At 35.5% G+C, this 27,383-nt stretch overlaps 1 protein-coding gene across 1 annotated transcript in view; it reads left to right on the top strand.

Annotated features, from left to right (window-relative positions):
• VRK2 (VRK serine/threonine kinase 2) overlaps positions 1-27,383 on the top strand; it is a 100,830-nt gene that overhangs the window by 23,190 nt on the left and 50,257 nt on the right. Inside the window, exons 5-6 of the mRNA XM_056124332.1 lie at positions 1,046-1,151; positions 2,326-2,418. Coding sequence (XP_055980307.1) covers positions 1,046-1,151; positions 2,326-2,418 — 199 coding nt within the window. The remainder of the gene's footprint in view (positions 1-1,045; positions 1,152-2,325; positions 2,419-27,383) is intronic.

The raw sequence follows: 27,383 nt of genomic DNA, 5'->3' as shown, positions 1-27,383 counted from the left end.
TATGTTCTTTAAATGTTACAAACGAAAAGAAAATATTTAAATTATAGATTATTGGGAAAAGTATGTTGAAGAAAAATACATCTAGAAAAGACCAGGCTTTTTAAAAACAAAGTCAAAACTAAATTGTATGTGTATAGATAAATAATTGTGGCTGGTAAGTGAAAGGGTTGGAGCGATAGCACAGCAGGTAGGGCGTTTGCCTCACATGTGGCCAACACAGCTGAGCCGAGTTGGATTCCTCCGCCCCTCTTGGAGAGCCCGGCAAGCTACTGAGAGTTTCTCGCCCGCGCAGCAAAGCCTGGCAAGCTCCCCGTCATGTATGGGATATGCCAAACACAATAACAAGTCTCACAATGTTACTGGGCCCGCTCGAGCAAATCGATGAACAACGGGAGGACCGTGACAGTGACAGGTAAGTGAAGAGGCAAACAAGAAAAGCAAGTGATGCATTAAAAAACAGACATGTTGAAATGTATAAAGTATATATAATTCTAAAAGCTCAAGAAATACACAAACACGAAATTGTATGGACAATGATTTGTTTAATCCCAAAAGATGAGAAAGATGATGGAGTAAAGATAAATTAGATTATTTATCAGTAGATATTTAATTTAGAAAGAGTACTTTTTTGTTATTAAAGACTAGTTCTTTGGTCTGACTTTTTTTTCCTTTTTTTTTTTTTGCATTTCGGGTCACACCTGGCGATGCACAGGGATTACTCCTGGCTTTGCACTCAGGAATTACTCCTGGTGGTGCTCAGGAGACCATATGGGATGCTGGGAATCGAACCCAGGTTGGCCACATGCAAGGCAAACGCCCTACCCGCTGTGCTTATCACTCCAGCCCCTGGCCCAACATTCTTTTCTACTGAAAACTAATTATAAAGTAAATACTGAGTAAAAGAATAGTAAGATTAATGCATATTCATTCAATGGGTCAGATTGCATCATAAGTTGTTGTTAGGTTTGGAATATTTTTTCATGAATCAAATTTGTTAATCATTTCGTGCATTGCTATCTTAAGATCCTTTTGCTGTCTCTTACAGTTACAGATTTATGGTAATGGAAAGACTAGGAATAGATTTACAGAAGATTTCAGACCGGAATGGCACTTTTAAAAAGTCTACTGTCCTGCAGCTCGGTATTCGAATGGTAAGAAGAAATAACTGATTTTCACATGCTCCATTTTCAGATTATTTGCCTATTACAATATACAAATCTTTTCCCTTTGTACAATTATGAGAAAATGAAGGATTATTGCCCTGAAAATGTCAGTTATTGAAAATAGAGGCTATTTTGGCAAAATTGATAACAGTGGGCTCTGTAAGTGACAGAATGTACTGTGTTTGGCACTACAAACTCCATTAGGCATTGGTTCTACAGTTTGATATTTTTCCTCCCAGCATTTTTATGTATCAGATCAAGTGTGCATTATGTAAGTAAACTCTTTATCATTTATATTTTTTAGCAATGTAAACTACAGCAAAATATGTTATTTTTTATACTAAACATGTGATGGTATGGGGGTACTATAAAGTTTTTATAGTGAGTTTGGGATAGTGGCAATAATTAGTGTGGTAATGAATAATACATACTTTGCCAAATAAGAAGCAATAAAATCTTAATAGCACCCATGCACACACTTTGTTTATACCACATATTTGTCTTATCTTGTTTGTGTTTCATTTGCCTAAGTTCCGTTTTATTTTTTCCATTTTAAGTAGAATAAAACTACTCGTGCCAGGTTGGTATGTGGCAAATAGAACCCATTAATATTCTCATTCTTCCATTCATTCATCTAGCCAGCCAGCAAATGTTTTTTGAGCACACGGTATAAGTTATATGCTCAAGGGCTTCAAAAATGAAGTTAAGAAGTATTACGTGGGGTAAAATGCGTTCCTCCGTGCACTGGACTTGGTGTTTTATATTAAGATTCTCTAAAACTGATTTGTAATTATTGTTTGGTAAGAAACTTCAGAGTGAATTTTATGATTCTTTTACAATCATCTCTAACTGTGATTTTTTTTTCTCTTTTCTCAATTCATAGGTATGAATTGGCTATTAGATTGTCAGGATCATAGGCATTGTTCAACTTTTGTTTCTTTCCATTTGAGGTTGAATTAAAACATGAGTCTTGGGGATTAATTCATTCAGCTAAGATTAACTTCCCTAGGATGAGTGGCCAGTCCTTGTCATATTTTAGAATAGATCCATGATTGTGAAAAACTTTTGTCATTATTATATAAATCTTTATTCAGGATGTTCAAGATCATGAGTGCTACATAAACATTAATTTAACTATAATATTATGTATTTCCTTTTACAGTTGGATGTACTGGAATATATACATGAAAATGAGTATGTTCACGGAGATATAAAAGCAGCAAATCTACTTTTGGGTTATAAAAATCCAGATCGGGTAAATATATTACTAAGCTCTTGCATGCATCAAGAATGTTCAATTAGACATTCAAAACTCTATTTTGTAACTCAGAAAAATATACAAATCAGGACTTAACCTAAAGACTTTTGTCATTTATTTTATATTTTGTATCTGATTAAATCTTTGCGATAGCACTGTAGCACTGTCCTCCCATTGCTCATCGATTTGCTTGAGCGAGCCCAGTAATGTCTCCATTTTGAGACTTGTTGTTACTGTGTTTGGCATATCGAATACGTCATAGGTATCTTGCCAGGCTTTCCTGTGCGGGCAAAATACTCTCTGTGCCTTGCCGTGCTTTCCGAGAGGGGCGGAGAAATCAAATCCGGCTTGGCCCAGCCAGCCACGAGCAAGGAAAACGCCCTACCGCTGTGCTGTTGCTCCAGTATTTTCAGTAAATTAACAATTAATTAGGATAAGGAAACTGAAAATCAAAGGTGTTAAATCATTTAAAAGACATAATTGAGAAGTGGGTGGGAAGAATTTGAATTTTTGCGCAAATATAAAGATTCATCAGAATCTAATGGGAGAGGTATTGATTATTGGGAAATAAAGTTTGTCACATTAGTTCATCTTTCTCTGTGTAAACAGTTAAGTTTTGGATAAGAAAGCATTTCTTAATAGTATTTTCTGTGATGGTGAAAAGCTTCCATATGTTACTAAGCAGAATAGTAGCCCTTTGCTACATGTGACTATTCAGACTTGAATTGTGGCTAGTATACCCTCAAAAGCTGATGAGGATGTGGAGCAAAAGAAACTCATTGCTAGTGAGAATGCATATTTGGATAATCACTGAAAACTTATATCCACAAAATGAGAAACCATTATTAATGTATTGTAAACCACCGAACTAATTAAAAAAAAAAAAACCCTTGTATCCATAGAAAAATCTATGCGCAGGTTTTTATAGCAACACTGTTCTTAAGTGCAAAAACTTGGAGACAACCAAGATATTCTGCAGTGGGTGGATGGATGAATAAATAAACTGTGGTACATCTGGACAATGAAATTTTATTTACCTTAAAAACTGTCAAGCCATGAAAAGAAATAGAGAAACAGTAAATAAATACTAATAAGTGAAAATAGCTGATTTCAGAGATTGCAGGTTTGGCTGCATGCAAGGCAGATCCCTTAAGCTCTGTGTTTTCTCTCTTGTCTCAAGGAAGAAAATTTCTAGATAAAATTATTTAGAAGATATAACACTAATAGAAAAATTTGATAAATTTCAAATGTATGTATATAAAAATTTTATGAAAGGTAACTGAGAAACTGGGAAATATATTCTTTCTTTTGATTGTGTCTGTGATGTTTTATTTTCAGTTGAAATGTAAATTTAAAAAATTCAGTACAAATTGATAAATTTTTGTTTACTATGGATATTGAGTCACAGTTCATAACCACGGTTATGAATCATAACCCTGTCCTTAGGTTTATGTGAGTTGTTTTAAGATTTCATTTTTACATTTTCATTTTATTTACTTATAATATTTTGCATTACAGGAGAACAGACCAAATTTTCTGTTTTCTAAATGGTTTTTCCCACACTATTTATTTTTTGTTTCTTTAGGGCCACACCCGGCTGTGTTCAGGGATTACTCCCGGCTCTGAGCTCAGGAATTATTCCTGAAGGTGCTCATGAGACCAGATGATATGCTGGTGATTGAACCTGGGTTGGCTACATGCAATGCAGATAATACTTTGCTTTGGGAACATCGCTCTGGTCTCATTGCTTTTTTTTTTAAAGTCTTTTCTTCATTGAGATTCAGTGCCATATTATCACAGTTTAAATTGCCACATGTACCTGAGTTTATTTCTGTATTTCTCATATATTCCTATAGAAATAGAAATATATAAGAAATATTGGTTGGCCTGCTTACACTTTGATGCCATATTGTGTTAATTTCTAAGACTTTGTAATGCGTGTTAATGTAGCTGTTAAAAATTGTAGTTTTAGTAAACTTTGTTGCTTCTTTTTTCAGCACTTTTTTATCTTTATATAAAAGTATATAAAATATATAGAAATATTTTTCTATGTATATTCTCTTAGTCACATTTTTTATGTATTTTTGTTGAGGATTATTTAAAAAAATACTGGGCATTTTCTTTAGAGAAAATCTGGAATCTTTATAATGCTAAAATATCCTAATCAAGAGCAAGGAGTATTTTCCAATTTTATCAGCTTTACATTTGTGTCTTCTGGAATATTTAGACCTTTTCTCATAAATAGTTTTTCTTTTCATGAGGTGGGGTTGGGGGTCTCCCAAGTGGTACTCAGGAGACCTGGGAACCTCTCCCAGTGATTATCAGATAACCAGGCTAGAGGTTCAATGTGAGGGGCCACGAATGTGGTGCTGCTTGGTCCTTGCTATGCCAGGCATTGCTTGGGCCACACTAGCAATGCATTGGGTCTCCAGCGCACAATTGCGATGCATGGGGGACCATGATTGATGCATGGGGGATGCATTGATGCATGGGGAGCCAGAGATTGAATTTGGGTTGACTACAGGAAAAGGTTTCTCTCTCTAGTCTCACACATAGTTTTTGTATTTTTTGCTTATTCCTAAATATTAATCTATTCTAATTGATTTTGTGAGTTCAGTTTTGTTTTACCATCTTATCTTCTTAATGATTATATGTATATAAAGTTTGTTAATTTCTGTGACTTTTTATTTCCTATTTACTGAATTATTTGTAATAACTTTCTAGATATTTCTTAGGAGACTTACATACAATAAACAAATAGGTACAGTTTTTCTTATTTTCCAGTTCTTATATTAACTGTTTTTTTCTAACTGCATTGTCTAGTGTGCCTATTAATTGAACAGCTGTATTGGAATTAATGGTCATCATTACCTTCTGCTCATCTTAGTGGCAATATCCCATTAAATGTGGTGTTAGCTTTGGGATTATGGTGTTGCTTACATGTATGAATTATATGCAAATGTCTATGTTTATATTCATGTTCATGACATAATCATCAATTTCTATGTGTTTTTTAACTTCATGAACTGAATATTCTGTCAAAATCTTATATATTTTTCTTGAATATAATCTTTCCCTCAGATATATCTGAGTGCCTCTAACATTGGATCATTATATCCCAATTTATTATGTCATATAGTTTTAAATATAGTTTAAAATATGTTCACAAATATATAGCACCTTCATATCGTTAATTGTAAGTAATGGTGGTCTGTAACTTTTTTTTAAATTTAATTTTTATTAGTGAAACACTATGAGGTACAATAGTAGACTTACAAACTTTTGTGCTTGGGTTTCAGTTATACAATGATCAAGCACTGATCCTCTACCAGTGCCCATTCTCCACCACCAGTGATCCCAGTAACCCTCCCATCCCACATCCACCCCAATCCACCTCTGTGGAAAGGCATTCCCTTTTGCTCTCTCTTTTCTTTAGGGTGTTGTGGTTTGCAATAGAGGTATTGAGTGGCCATCATGCCCGTCTACAGTCTACTTTTAGCATGCATCCCCTATCCTGAGCAGGTCCTCCAAACATCCTTTACTTGGTGTTCCCTTCTCTATTTGAGCTGCTTTTTCCCCAAGCATGTGCTGCCAGCTTCCAAGATGTGGAGCAAACCTCCGGGTACTTATCTCAGCTATTCTTGGGTGTTCGACTCCCATTCTGTCACTTTATATTCCCCAGATGAGTGCAGTCTCTTTCTATGTCTTTCCCTCTATTTCTGACTCATTTCACTTAGCATGATACTTTCAATGTAGAACCACTTATTTGCAAATTTCATGACTTCATCTTTTCTAACAGCTGCATAGTATTCCATTGTATAGATGTACCATAGTTTCTTTAATCTGTTATCTGTTCTGGGGCACTAGGGTTTTTTCCAGATTTTGGCTATTGTAAACAGTGCAGCAATGAACATAGAAGTGCAGATGTCATTTCGACTATACTTTTTTGCCTCTCTGGGATATATTCCCACGAGTGCTATTGCTGGGTCAAATGGGAGCTCAATTTCTAATTTTTTGAGAATCGTCCATACTGTTTTCCAAAAGGGCTGAACCAGTCGGCATTCCCACCGACAGTGAAGGAGGGTCCTTTTCTTGCCACATCCATGCCAACACTGGTTGCTTTTGTTCTTTTGGATGTGGGCCAGTCTCTGTGGTGTGAGATGATATCTCATTGTTATTTTGATCTGCATCTCCCTGATGATTAGTGATGTAGAGCATTTTCTCGTGTGCCTTTTAGCCATTCAGATTTCTTCTTTGAGAAAAATACTGTTCATTTCATCACCTTATTTTTTGTTGGGGTTGGATGTTTTCTTCTTGTGGACTTCAACCAGTGCCTTGTATATCCTTGATATCAACCCCTTATCAGATGAATATTGGGTGAATATCCTTTCCCATTCTGTAGACTGTCTTTGTATTTTGGTCACTGTTTCTTTTGAGGTTCAGAAGCTTTCTAGTTTAAGATATTCCCATTTGTTTTTTATCTCTGTTTTTACTTGCTTGGCTATTGGCGTGTCATCTTTGAAGATACCGTTAGCTTCAATGTCGTGGAGGGTTTTGCTGATCTTGTCTTAAATGTACCTTATGGATGTAATTTTTATACTTAGTAGTCTTTCGGTTCATGAAAAGAATTTGGAAGCTGTATTAATTTTTTTATTTTACTTTTTTAATGCTCTATAGTAACATTGATACAGTTTGGGTTTTGTATGTGAAAGCATTGATTCTGCTGCTTTTCCCTGAAGTAGTTTTCTTTAACTCTCTACATGAAATTGATTATCTAAGCTTATTCATCTATGGCCAGATAAATGTAAGAAGTTACCATCATTCTAGTTTTTCACAAGTGTTGGTGTTGTGATCTGCATTTTTGTGTCTCTTAGTTCTTCTAAATTTTCTTCTACTTCAGTGGTTGTTTTCTTACAGTTAATTTTTATTTAATTTTGCCTTATATTTTTATGCCTTGATGAAGGTCTAATTTTGTGTAATTTTTTTCTTTCAAAAATCTTAAATTTTGTATTAGGTATAGATACTTTGGCAATTATATATATGTTTGTATGTGTGTATATATATTTGTGTATATATATACATATACATTATGTATTCTTTCCTATATTGTTACACTCTTTTTTTTTCTTTTTGGGTCACACCCAGTGATGCTCAGGGGTTACTCCTGACTCTGCACTCAGGAATTACTCCTTGTAGTGCTCAGGGGACCATATAGGATGCTGGGAATCAATTCCAGGTCGGCTGCATGCAAAGCAAATGCCCTATCTCGCTGTGCTATTGCTCCATCCCCCATTGCACTCTTGATTTTGTTTTATTATACTCTTTCAGTTCAATTTTTAAGGGTTGTTTGTTTTTTTTTATTGTTGAATTTTGTTACTGCTTTGAGATCTTGGATTTTAATTCTTTATCTAGTGTATTGTGTGCACATATTTTCTCCCATTCAGTAGCGTGTCTTTTAATTTAGCTTGAATTTATTTTGATGAACAGCAATCTTTTAATTTAATGTAGTCTTTTCTTATTTTTTTTTTCATTCCTTCTGTGGGCTGGAGCGATAGCACAGCGGGTAGGGCGTTTGCCTTGCACGCAACCAACATGGTCGACCTAAGTTCGATTTCTCCGCCCCTCTCAGAGAGCCCGGCAAGCTACCGAGAGTATTTCACCCGCACGGTAAAGCCTGGCAAGCTACCCATGGAGTATTCGATATTCCAAACACAGTAACAAGTCTCACAATGTTACTGGGCCTGCTCGAGCAAATCGATGAACAACGAAAGGACAGTGATAGTGACAGTGACAGTGGTCTGTGACATCTCAAAGACACCTCTGTGTACCTCATTAATTTTTGTTTGTTTGTTTGTTTTTGCTTTTTTTGAGTCATACCCAGTTATGCACAGGGGTTACTCCTGGCTTTGCACTCAAGAGTTACTCCTGGCGGTACTTGGGGGACCGTATGGAATGCTGGGAATAGAACCTGGGTCGGCCGTGTTCAAGGCAAATGCCCTACCCGCTGTACTATTGCTCCAGCCCCTAATTTTTAAAAATATGATTTTTATTATCTTTATTTTTAGGGGCCTACTTTGTTCTATGTATTATTTTTTAAATAAAAATTTTATATTTATAGGGTTGTTGTCTTACCCTGCTGGGTATTGTCCCAAAACAAACAAAGAATTTATATTTCATAGATAATATTAGTTAATATAAGTATAGATAAGTAAACACATACTCTTAAACAAACTATCTTTTTGAAATTCTGTTTAAAACCTCACTGACTTTGAAATTCACATGGTAATGTACAATAGATTGCTAGAAAGTTAGGTTTATGAGTGCTGATACAATATTTGGAAAGTGAATGAGTCTTATTATGGTCTTAACAGAAGTGATAGATTGTCTTCACAGAGGCAATAGATTAATTGATAGTTTTGCCTTTTAGTGTTACCCATTTGACTCTATCTGCCGTGTCACTAGTGAATGTAGTTTGTACACATCTGTTTTGGTGGTGCAAATGCCTTCCTCATTTATGAATGACAACCTTTTTGTTGATAAGAAGCACAGTGTAAACAAAAAAAATTTTTTTTTAAATTTTAATGTTCTAGTTATACCCTTGCTCTTTCATGAAGCTAATTTTGAAGGTCTTGGTCTGTACTGAGTTCCTTATCTGAATTCCTTTAGTTTCTGATTTTCAAGCACGTAAGCATGCATGTCGTACTTAATGTTGTTCTATGTTCTGATCTAGACTGAACTCCATATAATATAATAGCTGTACTCTCTCCCTTCCTTACTTTCGTCACAGCTCTGAGGTTAGTATTGCTTTTGTAATAACTCTTCAAGAAATGCTTTATTGGCCTTCCAAGAAGTGAGGCCAATCTTGATAAAATATCTGTCATCTCACTTAGTGCCAGAAATACCTTGGTGGTTCACCTGCTTGACACTACCAAGTTCCATGTGTTTTTGCCCCAAAGCTGCCTGTGAAATTGAAGAGGATAGCTCTCACTGCTAGAAGAGCAGTTCTTCATTTCAACATCTAAGTGATAAGTGGACTTAGGAAACCTGTGATTTTTAAGAACATTTGTTTGACTTCTGGGGGTTATTGGTGAACTGAAAGTTATGAGACCAGGTTTCAGTTTCAGCTCTCACTTTGAGAATTCCAGCCTTCTGGAAATCATTTAGCCTGTGTAGGTTTTAGCTTTCTAATCTATAAAACATGAGTCTTGAGTTAGTAATCTCAAAAATTATTTCTAACTCCAAAAATCTGTTATAAAAACCCTATTTCCAAATACCTAATTCTTTTTGACCAAGTAGTATTTTTTTTTTTTAAAAAATGTTTCATGGTCTCATCTCCAGTTTATTTGATTAAAAATATAGCAGTCCCGTGTATCTGGTAAAGGACTGCTCTAAAGGCAGAGACTTTAAACCAAAGCAGCAGAGAGTTGTAGTCCCATAGCTGGGGGCAGGGATTCTGGGGAGGGTAACCCACACTGCACCCTATCCTCTCAGCTCTTTGGAAACTCGTTCTGGTATTGGGGCAAAGTAGTATTTCTTAAAATGTCTTCAAAGTTTCTTATTTTTTTGTTACATAACTAAGGACATCAAAAAGTTTAAACAGGGCAAAAAAAAATAATGTAATGATCTGGGAGCAGTTTGTGACACATCTGTCTGGTGGCAAAATACTTGCATTCAGATTCTCTGGGATATCCATAGGGTAAGGTCATAAGCCTCATTAAAGCTCCTTGTTCACTGTTTGCTAGAGGGAATTCTAACATAATCCATTTATCAATCACAGTTACTTGTAAGAGGGAATGTGAATTTGTATAAGAATTTTGTATGGTATGTGCAAATGATGTAGTTACTATTTTAAGCGTTTCCTTCACTGAAAAGAATATAGATCTAATTAGTTCTAGTAACATACCTCTCAAACTATTTCATAGTAGTATTATATGTCTAGTTTGATGATGCCATAGTATTTCTAGATGGAAAAGAGCTGCTAAGACTAAAGTGTTTTGGTTCATCTTGATAGGCATATACTGTGGATTAAACCATGTATATTTGTATTCCCTTTTCACACACCATAACATGCACATTTACCCCTTCTACCTAGTGAGGTTGTGCTGTCTATTTTCAGTTAAATAGACTGAAAAAATTCCTATTTATAGTTGCTAAACTTCTAAAATTAATATTTTAGAATGTTAATATTTTAATATTATGTTATTAATTATGAAATATGTTAATATTTCATAGTAACACTTTCACTGAATTGTCTCAGTCTAATTTATCCATATAAATATTTTGGGGTTTAATAGCTTGCATGTGTATCTGGTAATCCTAGATTAGTTCTACAGACATTGTTTTGAGATTCTTTCAGTTTGTCATGTAAAAATAGTCAGCCTCAACTTTCATTTCCATCTGTTATTCTGCATTCAGGGATCACTCCTTTCAGGGTTTTGGGAACTGTATATGGTGCCTGGGAACAAACCTGGGTTGGCTGCATGCAAGGCAAGCACCGTATGTGCAGTACTATCTTCCTGGTTCTTTAGTTGTCATTCTGTAATGTGTTAGTACTACATTGTTTTTTTTTAATTATACTCCACTTTAATAAATAAATTTGAAATTGTATATATAATTTATGTTACATATACTTAATAGTGGGATGGAGCGATAGCACAGCAGGTAGGGTGTTTGCCTTGCACACAGCCAACATGGCCAACCCAAGTTCGATTCCTCCACCCCTGCCCCTCTCTGAGAGCCTGGCAAGCTATTGAGAGTATCTCGCCCACATGGCAAAGCCTGGCAAGCTCCCCGTGACGTATTTGATATGCCAAACACAGTAATAAGTCTCACAATGTTACTGGGGCTGCTCGAGCATACTTAATAGTGTTCTGTTATGAAAATGTATTATTAATGTTGGTTTATTAAGAAGACTGATTTAAAATCAGATTAGATCCTTGTAAAATGTAAAAAGAGTATCAGAATACTGTGCAAATATGCTAGCTATAAGAATATGGACTTTTCTGGGGCTGAAATGATAGTACAGCGGGTAGGGCATTTGCCTTGCACACGGCCAACCCAGGTTCAATCCCCAGCATCCCATATGGTTCCCCAAGCACCACCAAGAGTAGTTCCTGAGTACAGAGCCAGGAGCAACCCCTAGGTACCACTGGGTGTGACCCAAAAAGCAAAAAAAAAAAAAAAGATTTTTTTTTCTTTTTCTTTAATATATTACACCTGCCACCACACTCCAGCGAGAAGTCCATGTTCGTTTTTTATTTTTTTGGAGGGGGTTGGACACGCCCAGCGATCTCAGGTCTTACTCCTGGCACTACAATTAGGAATTACTCCTGGTGGTACTTGGGGGCCCATATGCAATACTGTGGATCGAACCCAGGCCAGCTGCATGCAAGGCAAATACCCTACCTGCTGTACTATCACTAGAGCTTCTCATTTCATTTCTAACATGACTTATTTTACACATAGAACCTCTGAGCAGTTAGTGGTAGTATCTCTATTTCATTATGTTCTATTTGTTTATTATTATTTTAATTTCCTTGGTAAGAATCAGAAAGAAAACATATAAAGGTGAACATATCTAATTTCTCCTGATTCCAAATAAAAATATCATAGAATAAAATTGTAACCATTTGTACATCTTTCAATTATGTTAGGAATTCTCTGTAAAATATTTAAGGTATGAACTCTGAAATCAGACTCCCTGGATTTTTAGTTTTTGCTTTTATCTTGTTAGCTTTGTATTCTTAACCACCACATTATTTTACCCCTCTGTGCTTCCATTTCTGTCTCCAAAAACAAGAATATCAGTACCTCCCTCAGAGCTGGAGAGATAGTACTGCAGGTAGGACTCTAATTGATATAATAAGAATCAGATGATTTGAATGTTAGCAGCTTAGATCAATATCAGGCACACAATAATTAGTAATAATATGGAAAATAATATTTTAATATGTTAATGACAAAAGAATACCCTGTATCTTATTTTCTCACCAAGAATTATATAGATTTAGGACACATTCTAGAATTTAAGAAATGGTCATGGATTAGATTTAATAAATATAGTTTTTCTCAGATATATACTGATAGCTTCTGAGGTTTTAGGCAATTCACTATTCATTACAGTGTAGGGAAGAGAAATGCAGGTCATAGTGTCAGAATGCTAATGTCATTAAAATATTTTATTCTTTCATGTTTTGTTATGCTGTTTGAATTCATGGCACTATTTAAGAGAATGAGACTGGATCTGATGGTATAGTAGATAAAATGAAGAGATAGATATTCAAAGGCGCACCTTATATGATGGGTGTGTCTTTCTTTCACTTTCAGTGAATATTAGATATAAATTAAAAAGGATAATATCCTAAATTTAAAATAATAGTAGCTACTTATAAGATTTAGGATAAGAAAATAGACCCAATACATAAAACAATTTTTTTAAAGATTAAGAACATGTTGCATAAAGCAGAAAATAGAAACTGCATACTTTTCACAGCTCACTAATGATAAGGTCAAACTATATTTATGAAAACTCTATCTTCCTGTTTATTTTTATAAACATCATGTTTGAAAAGTAAATTGCCTTTTTGAGGCTGCTTTTTTTTGTCTAGGCTAAATAATGGTGTAATATACAGGTTTAATTTATAGTATTTCATTACTGGCAAAATCAAGTCTCAGAAAAATACTTTATAATAATATTAAAAGCATTTTTATATTAAATGTAGTAGTATCTCTGAGACTACATGTAGGTTTTTAATAGACATTTTGTGATTATAAATATTTTGTATATTTATTGCGTGCTTCATTTTCCTTTTAGTATATAGTGACTTTCAGTTGTCAGTAAACAATTTACTGCAAAGAGTTTCAAATTAAGGTATCTTGAAATTGCGCCTTATTCAAATATGATGAAGTTTGTCCCTATAATGATCTATAAAATGGCTGAGCAAATCTGTATGTTCTCCTTTAAGAGTTTCTTCTAAAGTACTATGTCTTGGGCCTGGAGAGATAATATAGCCACTAGGGTGCTTGCCTTGCATGTGTCTGACCCAGGTTTGATGATTGGCAGCACAAATGGTCCCTTGTGCCCATCAGGATGATCTATGAACTCAGAGCCTGCCCTGGACTCTTTTGGGTGTGCCCTCAATATAAACAAACATTAAAATAATGTTTTATTTTCACATTAGAAAATGGAGAAAATCTACAAGATTTTCTAAATTGAAATCTATAAGAAAATCTAAATCTATAAGAAGTATGTAGATTTGAGACATAATCTAAAAGAAGTTAAGAAGCAGTAATGAATCAGATTTAATAAATGTAGTTTCCTTTAGGTTTATAGACTGATGGATATCTCTATCAGGTTGTAGGGCATACGTCATTTATTAGGTTGCAGTGTTTAAAGGGATCCACATACTAGAATAGGATTGAGGTATGTGTTGCAAATCCAAAGAGGATGTATGTATCAATTCAGGAAATGTGGGAGGAAATAGAGAAGTGTGTTTAGAGTATACCCAGGGGGGTATCCTTTGAAAACAAAGACCTTTCCCATGGAATTCTTTAGGAAGAATTATCTAACACAGGATGCTCTTTGTTAATGTGTTCCATCTTTCTGGGAAAAAATAAAACAGGGTAAAGAATTTACAAATATGTGAGATATAAAGGAGATGGGAAGTAAAAGCTAAACTTAAGTGTAGAAAATGAGAATGTGGTAAACATTACGCAGAGCTGCTGAGGTAGAATACTCAATTTATGGCACAACTAGTATAAGAAAGCCATGTTTGTCATCATCAAGGGCTATTTTTTCCCTTTATGTGTTTAATGCTTTTAATCAAGACCTTTATTAACTGACAAACCATGTCAGATCTGGTTTTCACATATATGCTGATTGGATTAGGGATGCACAAACTTTATTGAGGGAAGACCATGTGTAACATATGAGTTAAAAGAAGCAGAATTAGAATTGGATAAGAAGTGGGATCTGTCCACAACACCCAAAAGGAGAGAGAGAACACAGGGGATTTCCCTGCCACAGAGACGGGGGGATGGGGGGATGGGGGTGGGAGGGATATTATCCATGGTGGTGGAAAATGGGCACTGGTGGAGGGATGGGTATCTGATCATTGTATAATTGAAACCAAAGCACAAAAAATTGTAAATCTACAACTTTAAAAAAAATAAAATAAAATAAAGGGGAAAAAAAAAAAAGCAAAAAAAAAAAAAAAAAAAAAAAAAAAAAAAAAAAAGAAGTGGGATCTGTATGACAACAGTGAAATAAAAGAGGGACAAGAAAGATTTGGCAGAAAAAGCTCAGACAATGATTATACCCTTCTGACAGTCTCAAGGAACCCCTTAGGACCAAAGAATATCCAAGAAGAGTCTCTGATTGGATAGAAATAGCTATGTAGTATCGCACCAGGACTGTTTATTGATGGGCAAGAAGAGAGACCATGAGCTATGTGCTGTGGTGGTTCTTGAAGGCCCTGATGTTGGTGGTGGTTATGTTGGTACCTTATTCTCAGGTAAGGGGCAGTTCTTTTTGATGGATTACATCTCAGTGGCTGCAGTAACTCCTTTTCAACTATGCACTGTAGCTCTGTTCTCCCATTGTTCATCAATTTGCTTGAGCAGGCACCAGTAACGTCTTCATTGTGAGACTTGTTGTTACTGTTTGTGGCATTTCGAATACGCCAAGGAGAGCTTGCCAGGCTCTACCGTGCGGGCGGGATACTCTCGGTAGCTTGCTGGACTCTCGGAGAGGGATGGAGGAACCCAGGTCAGCCGTGCGCAAGGCAAATACCCTACCTGCTGTGCTATGGCTCCAGTTTCAACTATAAAATATTTAAATTAGAAGTCTTTGAAAGACATAAGATTTGATGTTTTCTTTTGGAGGGCAGTCAGAAGAGAACTTTTTCTAAAGCAAAAAACTTTTTAAAATAATTCAACTCAGTATTGGGTGACTTGTTTTATTTGCACTGTCTACTTCATAACATTGTTTTATATATACATAAATATATACATAAATATATATGTGCATAAATATATATATATTACATACCTGAATGAATAGAAAGGAAAAAAGAATTCCATGTAAAAATGTGAGAAACTGCAATAAAAAGTTCTCTTAATCTGGGATTAAGGTAAAGTGAATCAACCCAGGCTGTCCTTTTATTTGCAGATTAAGGGAAATGGTTAGCAAATTTAGAAAAGTTGCATTTAAAAAGTAATTTAAGTTCATTAGGGATCTAGATATCTATCCTTATGGCCACTCTTCATTCCATTTATCGCCCTACCCCAACCCCAACACACAAACACAGACACACAAATACATACTTGGTGATTTTGAACTTCCTTAAATACAGTGTATCTAAAATAAGATGTGTCTTGAAATCACTGGCTATATTATATGTCCTAAAATTAGTGTCTAAATTATATTTATAATAAAAATTATTGACTAATTTATTTGCTTTCACAAAAGATCAGTTTTAAAACTGTGGCTGTATTTCAGTGATGGACAGTTAGGTAGATGAAAATATTTCTACTGTTAAATCAGTTTTACTTTAAGAGTTAGCTTTTTTTCTAAAGACCCTAATAATAAAAAATTAATTTTTTTGTCTGTCTTGTGGCTATAATATGAGTCTCTATTGCATTTTTTTTCTTTTATAAAAATCCTATAAACATGTAAAAATCATTTAACTGGAAGAAATGCAAAATCAGGACCTACACTGTATTTCTACTGTAGGTAGTTTTGACCAAACATTTTAATTTAACAAAAATTGATAAATGGACAGAGCTTCAAATTATATATAATGTCATATTTTCATGGGGCTTACACTTGTATCTATTCATTTAAACACAAGCTCTGTGACCTGGACCAGCTCACTGTAGCAACTGGGAAATTCAGCTTCTATGTAAAATGAAACCTGGCTCTGTAAATTGCTATATGGCTGTGTGATTGCTTGGATTCAATGAAATAATTTGTGAAGGTGCCTTGCCTTGATGATATAGCACAAAATATATCAAGTGTTACTCCTTTTCTCCTTGTAGTCTTGTTTGAAAGTTCTCAGCATAGCATAGTTCTAGCAAAATTCTATACCTTGTGTGTCTACTAAATTATTTTAATAAAAACTAACTTTCAACTAATTTGAGTTAAAGTAATTTGTCAGCATTCTGATTACTTGGCACAGAATATTGACTTTACTTCTTTTTACCTTAATTATCTTTTTTACTAGATACAGTCACTCTTTCTTTTTCAGTAGTGACCTGTAATTTATTTCTTAAAGCTTTAAATAAATTGATAATAGTAGAACATTTTTGACAATTTTAGAAAATACAACTAAATCTTATACAATTTGTACAAAAATAATTTTTCAACTACATGTTATGCTAGCAGATAAAAAATCCACCATTCAATTATATAGAAGGGTGAGAATACACACTTTTTTTTTTCGGTTAGTGACCTCTTATAATTATTTGAATTCTTCCAGCAGATCTCACTAAGACCACCGATTATATACCCAGTACCAGAGAACTGAATATTTAAGGTATATATTAACAGATTTGAAAGGAGAAATGCAATATAGTAATGCCCATCTTTGAACAATGACTTTAGTACCCAACTTTGAACAATGAATAGATCATCTAGACAGAAAATCAATCAGGAAACATTGTACTCAGCTAGAGCAGATGTACTTAGCAGATATATTCAAAGCATTCCAACTAACAGCAACTGAATATACTCTCTCTTCTGCACATGGAGTATTCTCCAGATAGATAATACATTATATTACAAAGCAAGTTCAATAAACTTAAAAAATACTTATATATTAAGTATTTTTATTACCATAATAATATAAAACTAGAAAACAGGAAATTTTATAAATAATTAGAATTAGGGTATCATGCCATCAGACAGCCAATGCAGTAAAGAAGAAAATGAAAGAAAAAAAATTATATATATATGCATTTTAAAAAACATTGTTGGCTAGGGATATGACATGGTGCTAACGCATATGTCTTACATCTTTGAAACCTTTTTTTTCCCCAGCACCACAAAAGCAGCAAAAAATATATATATATTTTGAGTTAAATGAGAATGGAAACACAACATACCAACACTTAAAGGTGCAGCAAAAGCAGTCTAAAGGGAATTTTATAATGGTAAATACTTGTATAATAAAAGAAATTGAACATCCTAAGCAACTAGGAAAAGAAAAAACTAAGTGCAAAGTTAGAAGGAAAAAAAAATAGGAATTTTAGAATAGAAATGATATAGAAACTAGTCAATAGTGAAGATTAATGAGCAACATTTTGCTTGTTTTTTTATTGCATCTGGTAATACTTAGTTCTTTCTTCTTTTTTTGTGCTCAGAGACTATACTGTTGGGGAATAAGAGTTTGTGTTGTGGATTGAACGCAGGTTAGCTGTATGGAAAACAAGTGTCTTACCTGCTATACTATCTCTCTGGCCTAACAACTTAAGAGATAAAATTGACAAACCTTTAATTGAATGAAAAGTAAAACTCAGAAATGAAAGAGGAAACATAATTTATATATGGAATTACTCATAAATTTTGAACAGTTATTTGCCAATTTATTAAATTGCCTAGAAGACCAGCACAAATCATTAGAAATATAGGTTGAATTATAAAAGATTGAGTCATAAAAAGAGAGAAAATCTATTTGGACCAGTGTTGCTAAGAAGTGATCAAAATTTTTCTAGGAACAAATGGCTTCATTGGTGAATTTTAACAAATATTTGAACATTTAATATCAATACATTAAAAACTTTACCAAAAAATACAAGAGGAGGCAATGATTTTAAGCTCATTAAGTGGTACCAAAACCATATAGAGATATTACAGAAGAAGAAAATTACAGAGCATTATTATTGATGATTATGAATGAAGAGATTCTTAATATATTAGCAGTGGACTTCAACAATATATTAAAGCATCATACACCACAATCAAGTGGGATTTATTCCGTGAATGTTAGAATGATTTGACATTTGCAAATTGGTCAGTTTGATAAGCTTCATTAGCAAAGTGAAGAATAAGCATCTTTTGATTGTCAGTAGATGTAGAAAAAGAATTTGGCAGAATTCATTCATTCATCTTAAATTTGATCAAAATTGAAGGAACATTCCTCATCATAATTGTTTTGATAAGCTCATAGCCAATACCATATTTAATGTCAGTCATCATTCTTATTCTTCATATTAAACAGTGAAAAGTGGAAACTTTTCTTTTCTTCTGTGAAGAGGAACATAATAAAGGATATTCAGTCTTCTTCACTTTTGTTTCATTATACTGGAATACATAGCCAGAGCAATTAGATAAGAAAAAGAATTAAAAGACATGCAAATCAGGAAGGATGCAGTGACACTTCCTTTTGCAGTGACGCAATACTAAAGAAAATCCTTAAAAATACTTTCGATTAATAAATTCAGAAAAGTTGTAGGATCCAAAACAAATATACAAAAATTAGTTCATTTATACACATTAACATGAGATAATGAAAAATAGGAAAGCAGTTCATTTATAACAGAATCAAAAAAGAGCATAAGAATTAGAAATGAATTTTGTGATAATTTAAATGTATTCATTTAATTTTATATAGCATTAAAAACAGAAATGCAAATACATGGAAAGCATACAAATTAGAAAAATTTATGCTGCTAAAATGTATTGTCCAAAGCAAACTACAGGTACAACTCAAACCCTATTAAGATTTCAGTCATAATTCTTACAGAAATAGAAAAGCATTCCTAAAATTTATGTAGAACTACAAAGGTCCTGGCTAGTAAAAAGTTTTTTAAGACAGAAAAAAAAATATCTGGAGTAACATACTTTTTTTTTTTTTTAGATTTACAAATTTTTGTGCTTGGATCTCGGTCATACCACAATCAAATCATACCCATCCCTCCACCAGTGCCCATTTTCCACCACCAGGATAATATCCCTCCTCCCCCATCCTCCCATCCCCCCATCTCCCCCTGCCACTGTGGCAGGGCATTCCCTTTTGTTTTCGGTCTCCTCCTGGGTGTTGTGATCAGCCAAAGAGGCATTGAGTGGCGAACATGTTCAGTCCAGTCTACTTTCAACCTGCATCTCCCCTCCTGGGAGGATCCTCCAAACACCCTCCACTTGGTGTTCCCCTTTCTATCTGAATTGTCCTTTCCCCTAGAATACCCAGCTGGCCTCTAAGTTATGGAGTAATTCTCCTGGTGTTGCTCTCAGCTATTCTTGGGTATTAATCTCATATTTTATTATTTTATATCCCCCAGATGAATGCTATCTTTCTATGTCTATCCCTCTCTTTCTGACTCATTTCGCTTAGCATGATACTTTCCATATTGTACCACTTGTATGTAAAGTTCATGACTTCATCTTTTCTAAGAGCCACATAGTACTCCATTGTGTAGATGTACCAAAGTTTCTTTAACCAGTCATCTGTTCTTGGGCACTCAGGTCTCTTCCAGTTTCTGGCTACTGTAAAGAGTGCTGCAATGAACAAACAAGTGCAGATGTCACTTCGGCTACACATTTTTGCCTCTCTGGGATATATTCCCAGGAGTGGTATTGCTGGGTCAAATGGGAGCTCAATTTCTAATTTTTTGAGGAACATCCATACTGTTTTCCAAAAGGGCTAAACCAGTCGGCATTCCCACCAACAGTGAAGGAGTGTCCCTTTCTCGCCACATCCGCGCCAGCAACGGTTGCTTTTGTTCTTTTGAATGTGGGCCAGTCTCTGAGGTGTGAGATGGTATCTCATTGTGGTTTTGATCTGCATCTCCCTGATGATTAATGATGTAGAGCATTTTCTCATGTGCTTTTTTGCCACTCGGATTTCTTCTTTGAGAAAGTTTCTGTTCATTTCATTGCCCCATTTTTGGATGGGGTTGGATGTTTTCTTCTTGTGGAGTTCAACCAGTATTTTGTATATCCTTGATATCAACCCCTTGTCAGATGTGTATTCGGCGAATATTCTTTCCCATTCTGTAGACTGTCTTTGTATTTTGGTCACTGTTTCTTTGGAGGTACAGAAGCTTCTTAGTTTAAGATAGTCCCATTTATCTATCTCTGTTTTCACTTGCTCAGCCAGTGGCGTGTCATCTTTGAACATACCATTAGCCTCAATGTCATGGAGGGTTTTGCCAACTTTGTCTTCAATGTATCTTATGGTTTCTGGTCTGATGTTGAGGTCTTTAATCCATTTTGATCTTACCTTTGTACATGGTGTTAGGCAGAGTTCTGAGCCCATTTTTTTGCATGTAGCCGTCCAGTGATGCCAGCACAATTTGTTAAAGAGGCTTTCCTTACTCCACTTCACATTTCTTGCACCTTTATCAAAGATTAGATGATCATATGATTGGGGGGAGATGTCAGTGTATTCAACTCTGTTCCATTGGTCTGCAATTCTGCCTTTGTTCCAGTACCATGCTGTTTTGATTATTACTGCTTTGTAGTAAAGTTTGAAGTTAGGGAGGTTGATTCCTCCCATTTTCTTTTTCCCCAGAATTGCTTTAGCTATTTGTGGGGGTTTATTGTTCCATATAAATTTCAGGAGTGTTTTCTCCATTTCTTTGAAGAATGTCATGGGTATCCTTATAGGAATTGCATTGAATTTGTACAGTGCTTTCGGTAGTATTGCCATTTTGACAATGTTAAGTCTTCCGACCCATGAGCAGGGGATGTCTTTCCATTTCCTCATGTCCTCTTTTATTTCCTGAAGTAGCGTTTTGTAGTTTTCTTTGTACAGGTCCTTTACTTCCTTAGTAAAGCTGATTCCTAGGTACTTGATTTTCTGGGGTACAATTGTGAACGGGATTGATTTTTTCATATAGCTTTCCTCTCTCTCACTGTTTGCGTATAGGAAAGCCATGGACTTTTGGGTATTGATTTTATAATCTGCAACTTTACTATACAAGTCTATTGTTTCTAGGAGTTTTTTGGTGGAGGTTATTGGGTTCTCTAAGTATAGTATCATATCATCTGCAAATAGTGAGAGCTTTATTTCTTCCTTTCCTACCTGAATGCCCTTAATGTCTTTTTCTTGCCTAATTGCTATTGCAAGTACTTCCAGTACTATATTGAACAGCAGTGGAGAGAGTGGGCATCCTTGTCTCGTCCCTGATCTTAGAGGGAAGGCTCTCAGTTTTTCCCCATTGAGGATGATGCTTGCTGTAGGCTTGTGGTAGATGGCTTTAACTATGTTGAGGAAAGTCCCCTCTATGCCCATTTTGGCTAGGGTTTTCATCATAAAGGGGTGCTGGATCTTGTCAAATGCTTTCTCTGCATCTATTGATATGATCATATGCTTTTTATCTTTTCTTTTGTTGATATGATGGATTATGTTGATTGATTTCCGAATGTTGAACCATCCTTGCATCCCTGGGATAAATCCTACTTGGTCATGGTGTATGATCTTTTTGATGAGTAGTTGGATTCTATTTGCTAGCAGTTTGTTGAGGATCTTTGCATCTGTGTTCATCAGGGATATCGGCCTGTAATTCTCTTTCTTTGTGGTATCTCTGTCTGCTTTTGGTATCAGTGTGATATTTGCTTCGTAGAAACTGTTCGGAAGTGTTTTTGATATTTCAATTTCGTGGAAAAGCTTAAAGAGCATTGGGAGTAAGTCCTCTTTAAAGATTTGGAAGAATTCACTGGTGAATCCATCCGGGCCAGGGCTTTTGTGCTTGGGGAGACTTTTTATTACCATTTCAATTTCCTTGATGGTGATAGGTCTGTTCAGGTATTCCAGGTCTTCTTGGTTCAGCCTTGGGAGTCTGTAGGAGTCTAGGAATTTATCCATTTCCTTGAGGTTTTGATGTTCTGTGGCATAAAGCTTTTCAAAGTACTCCCTGAGGATCCTTTGAATTTCTGTAGTTTCTGTTGTAATGACCCCCTTTTCATTTCTGATTCGGTTTATTAGGGTTTTCTCTCTCCCTTTCTTTGTGAGTTTTGCTAGGGGCTTATCGATTTTGTTAATTTTCTCAAAGAACCAGCTCTTGGTTTCATTGATCTTTCGGATTGTTTTCTGGGTTTCCATCTCGTTAATCTCTGCTCTGAGTTTTATTATTTCCTTCCTCCTGTTAGGGTTGTGCTCCTTTTGTTGGTCCTTCTCCAAGTTCTTAAGCTGTGAGGTTAGTTTATTTATGTGGGCTCGCTCCTCCTTTCTGAGGAATGCTTGTAGAGCTATAAACTTTCCTCTTAAGACTGCTTTTGCTGTGTCCCATAAGTTTTGGTAACTCGTGTCCTCATTTTCATTCGTTTCTAGGAATCTTTTGATTTCCTCTTTAATTTCCTGTCTAAGCCACTCGTTGTTTAATAGCGCACTGTTTAATTTCCATGTGTTTAATTTAGTTTTCTGTTTTTGTGTGTGATTTACTTCTAATTTCAGCGCATTATGGTCTGAGAAGATTGTTGATATAATCTCTATCTTCTTAATTTTATGGAGGCATGTTTTGTGGCTCAGCATGTGGTCTATCTTGGAGAACGTTCCAAGTAACATACTTTCTTGATTGAAACTATATTACATAGCTATAGTATTCAAATACTATGATATTGGCATAAAAAATAAATGAAAATACACAAATACTATGACATTTACATACAAACACAAATGAATGAAACAATAAAGAACTTGGAAAAATCCCATATATATGTATTCAATTTATGTACATAGTAACCTCAGCACAGAGCCAGGAGTAAGTCATGAACACTGCTGGGTGTGGCTCCTCCCTCCCTCTAAATTGTGTGTATGTGTGTGTGTGCGCACGTGTGCGTGTATGGCTTAGTAGCAGAACAACACTTTATTGTGAGAAAAGGATCTGGATAAACATTTATCTGAAGAAACTGTTTAAATGACCAACAGTTAAATGAGAATTGACTTAACAGTACTTAATTATCAGAGAAACACAAAAATGGGAGGAGATATCACTTAGGGTGGCTGATAGCAAGAAGAAGAGATTAAGATGGAGAGAATGTGGGTAAAAATGGTAATCGAATGGTATTGGTGGGAGTGTTAACTGTGAGAGACCTTATATAAAACAGTATGCAAGTCCCTCAAGAAATTAAAACTTCCATGCAATTTTTTTGCAAATATAGCATGGTGTCATTAACATTTGAATCTAAAAATGAAGTTGAATGTAAGAGAAGTAGAATGGTATCATGGGAGTAGGAGATATGCTAAAAAATGGATTAAAATGTATAAATGTTCAAGTATAAGATAAGCCCTAAGGATCTAATGTATAACTAGGTGACTATATTTGATAGTACTCTTTCATAACTGAAATTTCTTAAGAGGATAAAACATTCTCAGTAAGACTCCAAAGAGTATTTCTGGCTGTATTGCATAGCACCTAGTACTGTTTGCAAGTCATTTGTTTCTTTATTTTTTTATTTTTTATTTTTTAATATCTTTTATTAAGACACTGTGAGTTACAAAGTCATTCATAATTAATTTTTGAGCATACTGTGTTCCAGCATCAGTCCTGACACCAATGTCAACTTCCCTTCACCTCTACCAGTGTCAGTGTCCTCAGATTCCCCTCTCAGCCTGCCTCTTTGACAGGCACATTTTAAAGTTTGGCTGCTGTGGTTTGGGTCTCCTGCTTTTAGTGTTTCTCCTGACTCTTCAGTTTGGATATAGAGATATATTCTACCTCTATATCACCTTTATACCCGAAGCCCTCAATTCCTGCCCCCCTGTAACTTTACATCTGCTTCTTGCTAACTTCTTTGTTTTCTTTCTCTTTTCGTCCTTTCTATATTCTGGTGTGAAGGTGAGTAAGTTATCCACCCTTTAATATCTTACATTCTTTGTCTAGTTATTCTTTTGCAGATAATTGAGATCATTCTGTGTTTGTTCTTTGTTGTCTTTTGACTTATTTATCATGGCATTTTCTAGTTCCATCCAAGATAAGTTTGTTTTTACTTTTTAAAAGTAAATGCACCTTGAGATGTCAAGTTATTTTGTTTTGCTATGTTAATTAAAATAATCATAAATGACTAATGATCGATTTTTGGTTTATATTGTAATATTCTTTTCTTTATATTAGAGATAAGCCCTGTATTGTCCTTCAGAGTTTGAGTAAGCCAGCAAAAACCTAGAGGTCTGTAACTCAGAAGTGACCAAGAAAGTTTTAACTTGGCTAAACTTTAGACTGCTTTCTTCCTGACTGTAAGCCCCAATCTTCCATTTTTCTTAGAAAATTTACTTAAGAAAATTTGAAATTGTAAATCCTTTTTCTTCCTGACCCTTGAGATGTTAATTATCTCCTCATCTCTCATTCTCCCATTCTGCCATTCTTGAATGTCTTTCTCAAGGACCACAATAACCCGGGAGTCATTGTTTTAAGATATAATTTTTTTAGTGTGTGTGTGTGTGTAATTTTATTTATTAATTTATTTTTATTTGTATTTTTTTATTGATTCACTGTGAGGTACACTAACAAAGCTTTCATGTTTGAGCTTCGATCATATAGCCATCAAACACCCATTCCTTCACCAGTGCACGTTTCCCACCTCCAAAATACCCAGTATTCCTTCCACCCCACTCATCCCACACATCCACCTGCCTGTGTTAGGACGCAGATCAGATCGTGATCTCCCTTTAACCACAAAGATACTCCAGAGACTGAAAACAGCAAGCAAGGTTTAATTGTAAGACTGGCTAGCCAGGGTCGAGCCACCTACACAGACATGCAGGTCAGATAGGTGAGGCAAGACCCAGAACTTCTTCAAAGGGGATCTTATATAGGCCTTCACTGGCCCTTACAGCAAAGCCTGTGCATTTCATAGCCAATAGATTTGTAACAACATATACTGGAGCGATAACACAGCAGTAGGGCGTTTGCCTTGCACGCAGCCAACATGCCCGACCCGAGTTCGGTTCCTCCGCCCCTCTTGGAGAGCCCGGCAAGCTACAGAGAGTTTCTCGCCAGCACGGCAGAGCCTGGCAAGCTCCCTGTGAAGTATTCGATATGCCAAACACAGTAACAACAAAGTCTCCAATGGAGACTTTACTGGGCCTGCTTGAGCAAATCCACAAACAGCGGGAGGGCCTTTACCTTTACCTTTATACTTCAACAAATGGTTTCAGAATTTACATCCCAGCAAGGAAGAGTCAACAAATGGTTTCAGAATTTACATCCCAATAAGGAAGGGCAGAGGAATGGTTTCACTCTAAAGTTCTACTAGGGAGGGGGCAGGAAAGGGAGAGTTACTACTAAGTAGAATTTTAACTCTGGAATCTCCCTGGGGTCCCAAGGGACCTTACACCTGTGTAGCAGACAATTTTCACAATACTCTCTCTCTCTACTTTAGTTACCTTTGATATTTCAAAAACAGTCCCACCACTGCTCATACCTGCCAAAAAGGCAATGCTAGACAACTTGTTTTGTATTGCTTATTATGGATACATTATAATGTCATGTGGCCGCAAGAGTGGCCAGGTGCTCTAGGAATTCTAAAATTTTAATAATTTGGGTCTGAAGAGATCGCTGCTGTAAGTTGCTTGGGTCCGAGATTCTTTTGTGTGTCTCTGGATCATGGCCGTGTGGGAACTTAAGTAGATGGGCGCCAGATGTAGCATTCAACCAGCTTTGCCCTTGTTTTGTACATCTGCCCCAGGGCCTGGGGGAGCAGCCCGGGCCCACCCAGAACCTGGGCTGCCAGGGGAAGAGCCTTCAGCACCACTCCCTGGCCGTAGCCCCTCAGAAGATTTTTTACACTAGTATTTTCCCACTGGCTCACTCCCAAAACCTAAAAACTTCCTGGACTTTCCTCTCTGTACTGTTGAGTTTAGTCTCTCCACCCTTTTGCAAGGTCATCCCCCATCTATTGCAATAGGGTTGAATAGAATTTTCCTTATCTATTTAACTTGCTCAGTGCAGTTTCCCTCTGATAGTAATCAAGAGGGAAAACTCTAAATTCAGGACTATAGTAGAATCCTACTTATATTTTCACCACAGTTTCTACAGCCTCACAAAGCTTCAGTTTTCATATAAATTAAATGGACAGAATTTTACCTACCTGCATGATTTCTGTGAGGACGTAGTGTGTCAATGAATATATTGTTCATATTAAAGATTTAAATTTTAGTTCTTTTTTCTGGTTAGTAATTACATTAATAGCTTTTTTATGGATACTTTTTAAAAAAATGTAATGTACTATAATCTATTGGGTATTTAAAATGTTGGACTAGAAAGAATATATCCTATGGGGTAAGGCACTTGGTGTGTATGCAGCCTATCCTGGGACCCATGGTCCTCTCAGCACTTATAGGCAGTGATCCCCAAACACAGCCAGAAGCATCCTCCAAATACCCCTGTATGTGGCTCTCCCTCTGAAAACTGTTTCCATTTGATGTTATCAGTATGTACATCTTCAGATAATTAGTTTTGTGAAGAAAAGTCAATTTAATATTCTTGGAATAAAGACGAGATGCATCATAAGGAGTGAAATCAAGAGCCCAGTTATCTCTCTTATCCAGAAGTCTAGTTACTTAGGACACAGAAATCAGTTTCTTCTGAGGCCATGTTAAAAACAGCATTTATGGACTAGACAAGGCTTCTAAAACTTTTTCTACTGTGACCCCTTTCGCCCAAGAATTTTTTTTATGTAACTTCAGGCATACAGGGTATAAAATATATGAACAACAGTTTAAATTGTTTCCTTTGTTTTGTAAAATTTATTGACAGTGAATCGTAAAATCCCTTATTTTCAAACATTTTAAAATGTGACCCCAATATTGGATTGATACCAGTAGTTTAAGAAGTGAGGGGCTAGAGAAACACTCTAATATTATGTTTTCAGATACTCTCACAAGCTGTGTCCTTCAACAAATGAAATGATCTTGGTTGAATGAAATAATTTTTGAACTTTTTCCTTTTGCTTTTTGGGTCATACCCAGCGGTGCTCAGGATTACTCTGGGCTCTGCACTCAGGAATTACTACTGGCGGTGCT

This window comes from Sorex fumeus, unplaced genomic scaffold, assembly GCF_029834395.1.
Source record: "Sorex fumeus unplaced genomic scaffold, SorFum_2.1 ptg000006l, whole genome shotgun sequence".
Lineage (NCBI taxonomy): Eukaryota > Metazoa > Chordata > Mammalia > Eulipotyphla > Soricidae > Sorex > Sorex fumeus.
The sequence above is the reverse complement of the archived record's forward strand: the minus strand, read 5'-3'. Positions and strand labels throughout refer to the sequence as shown.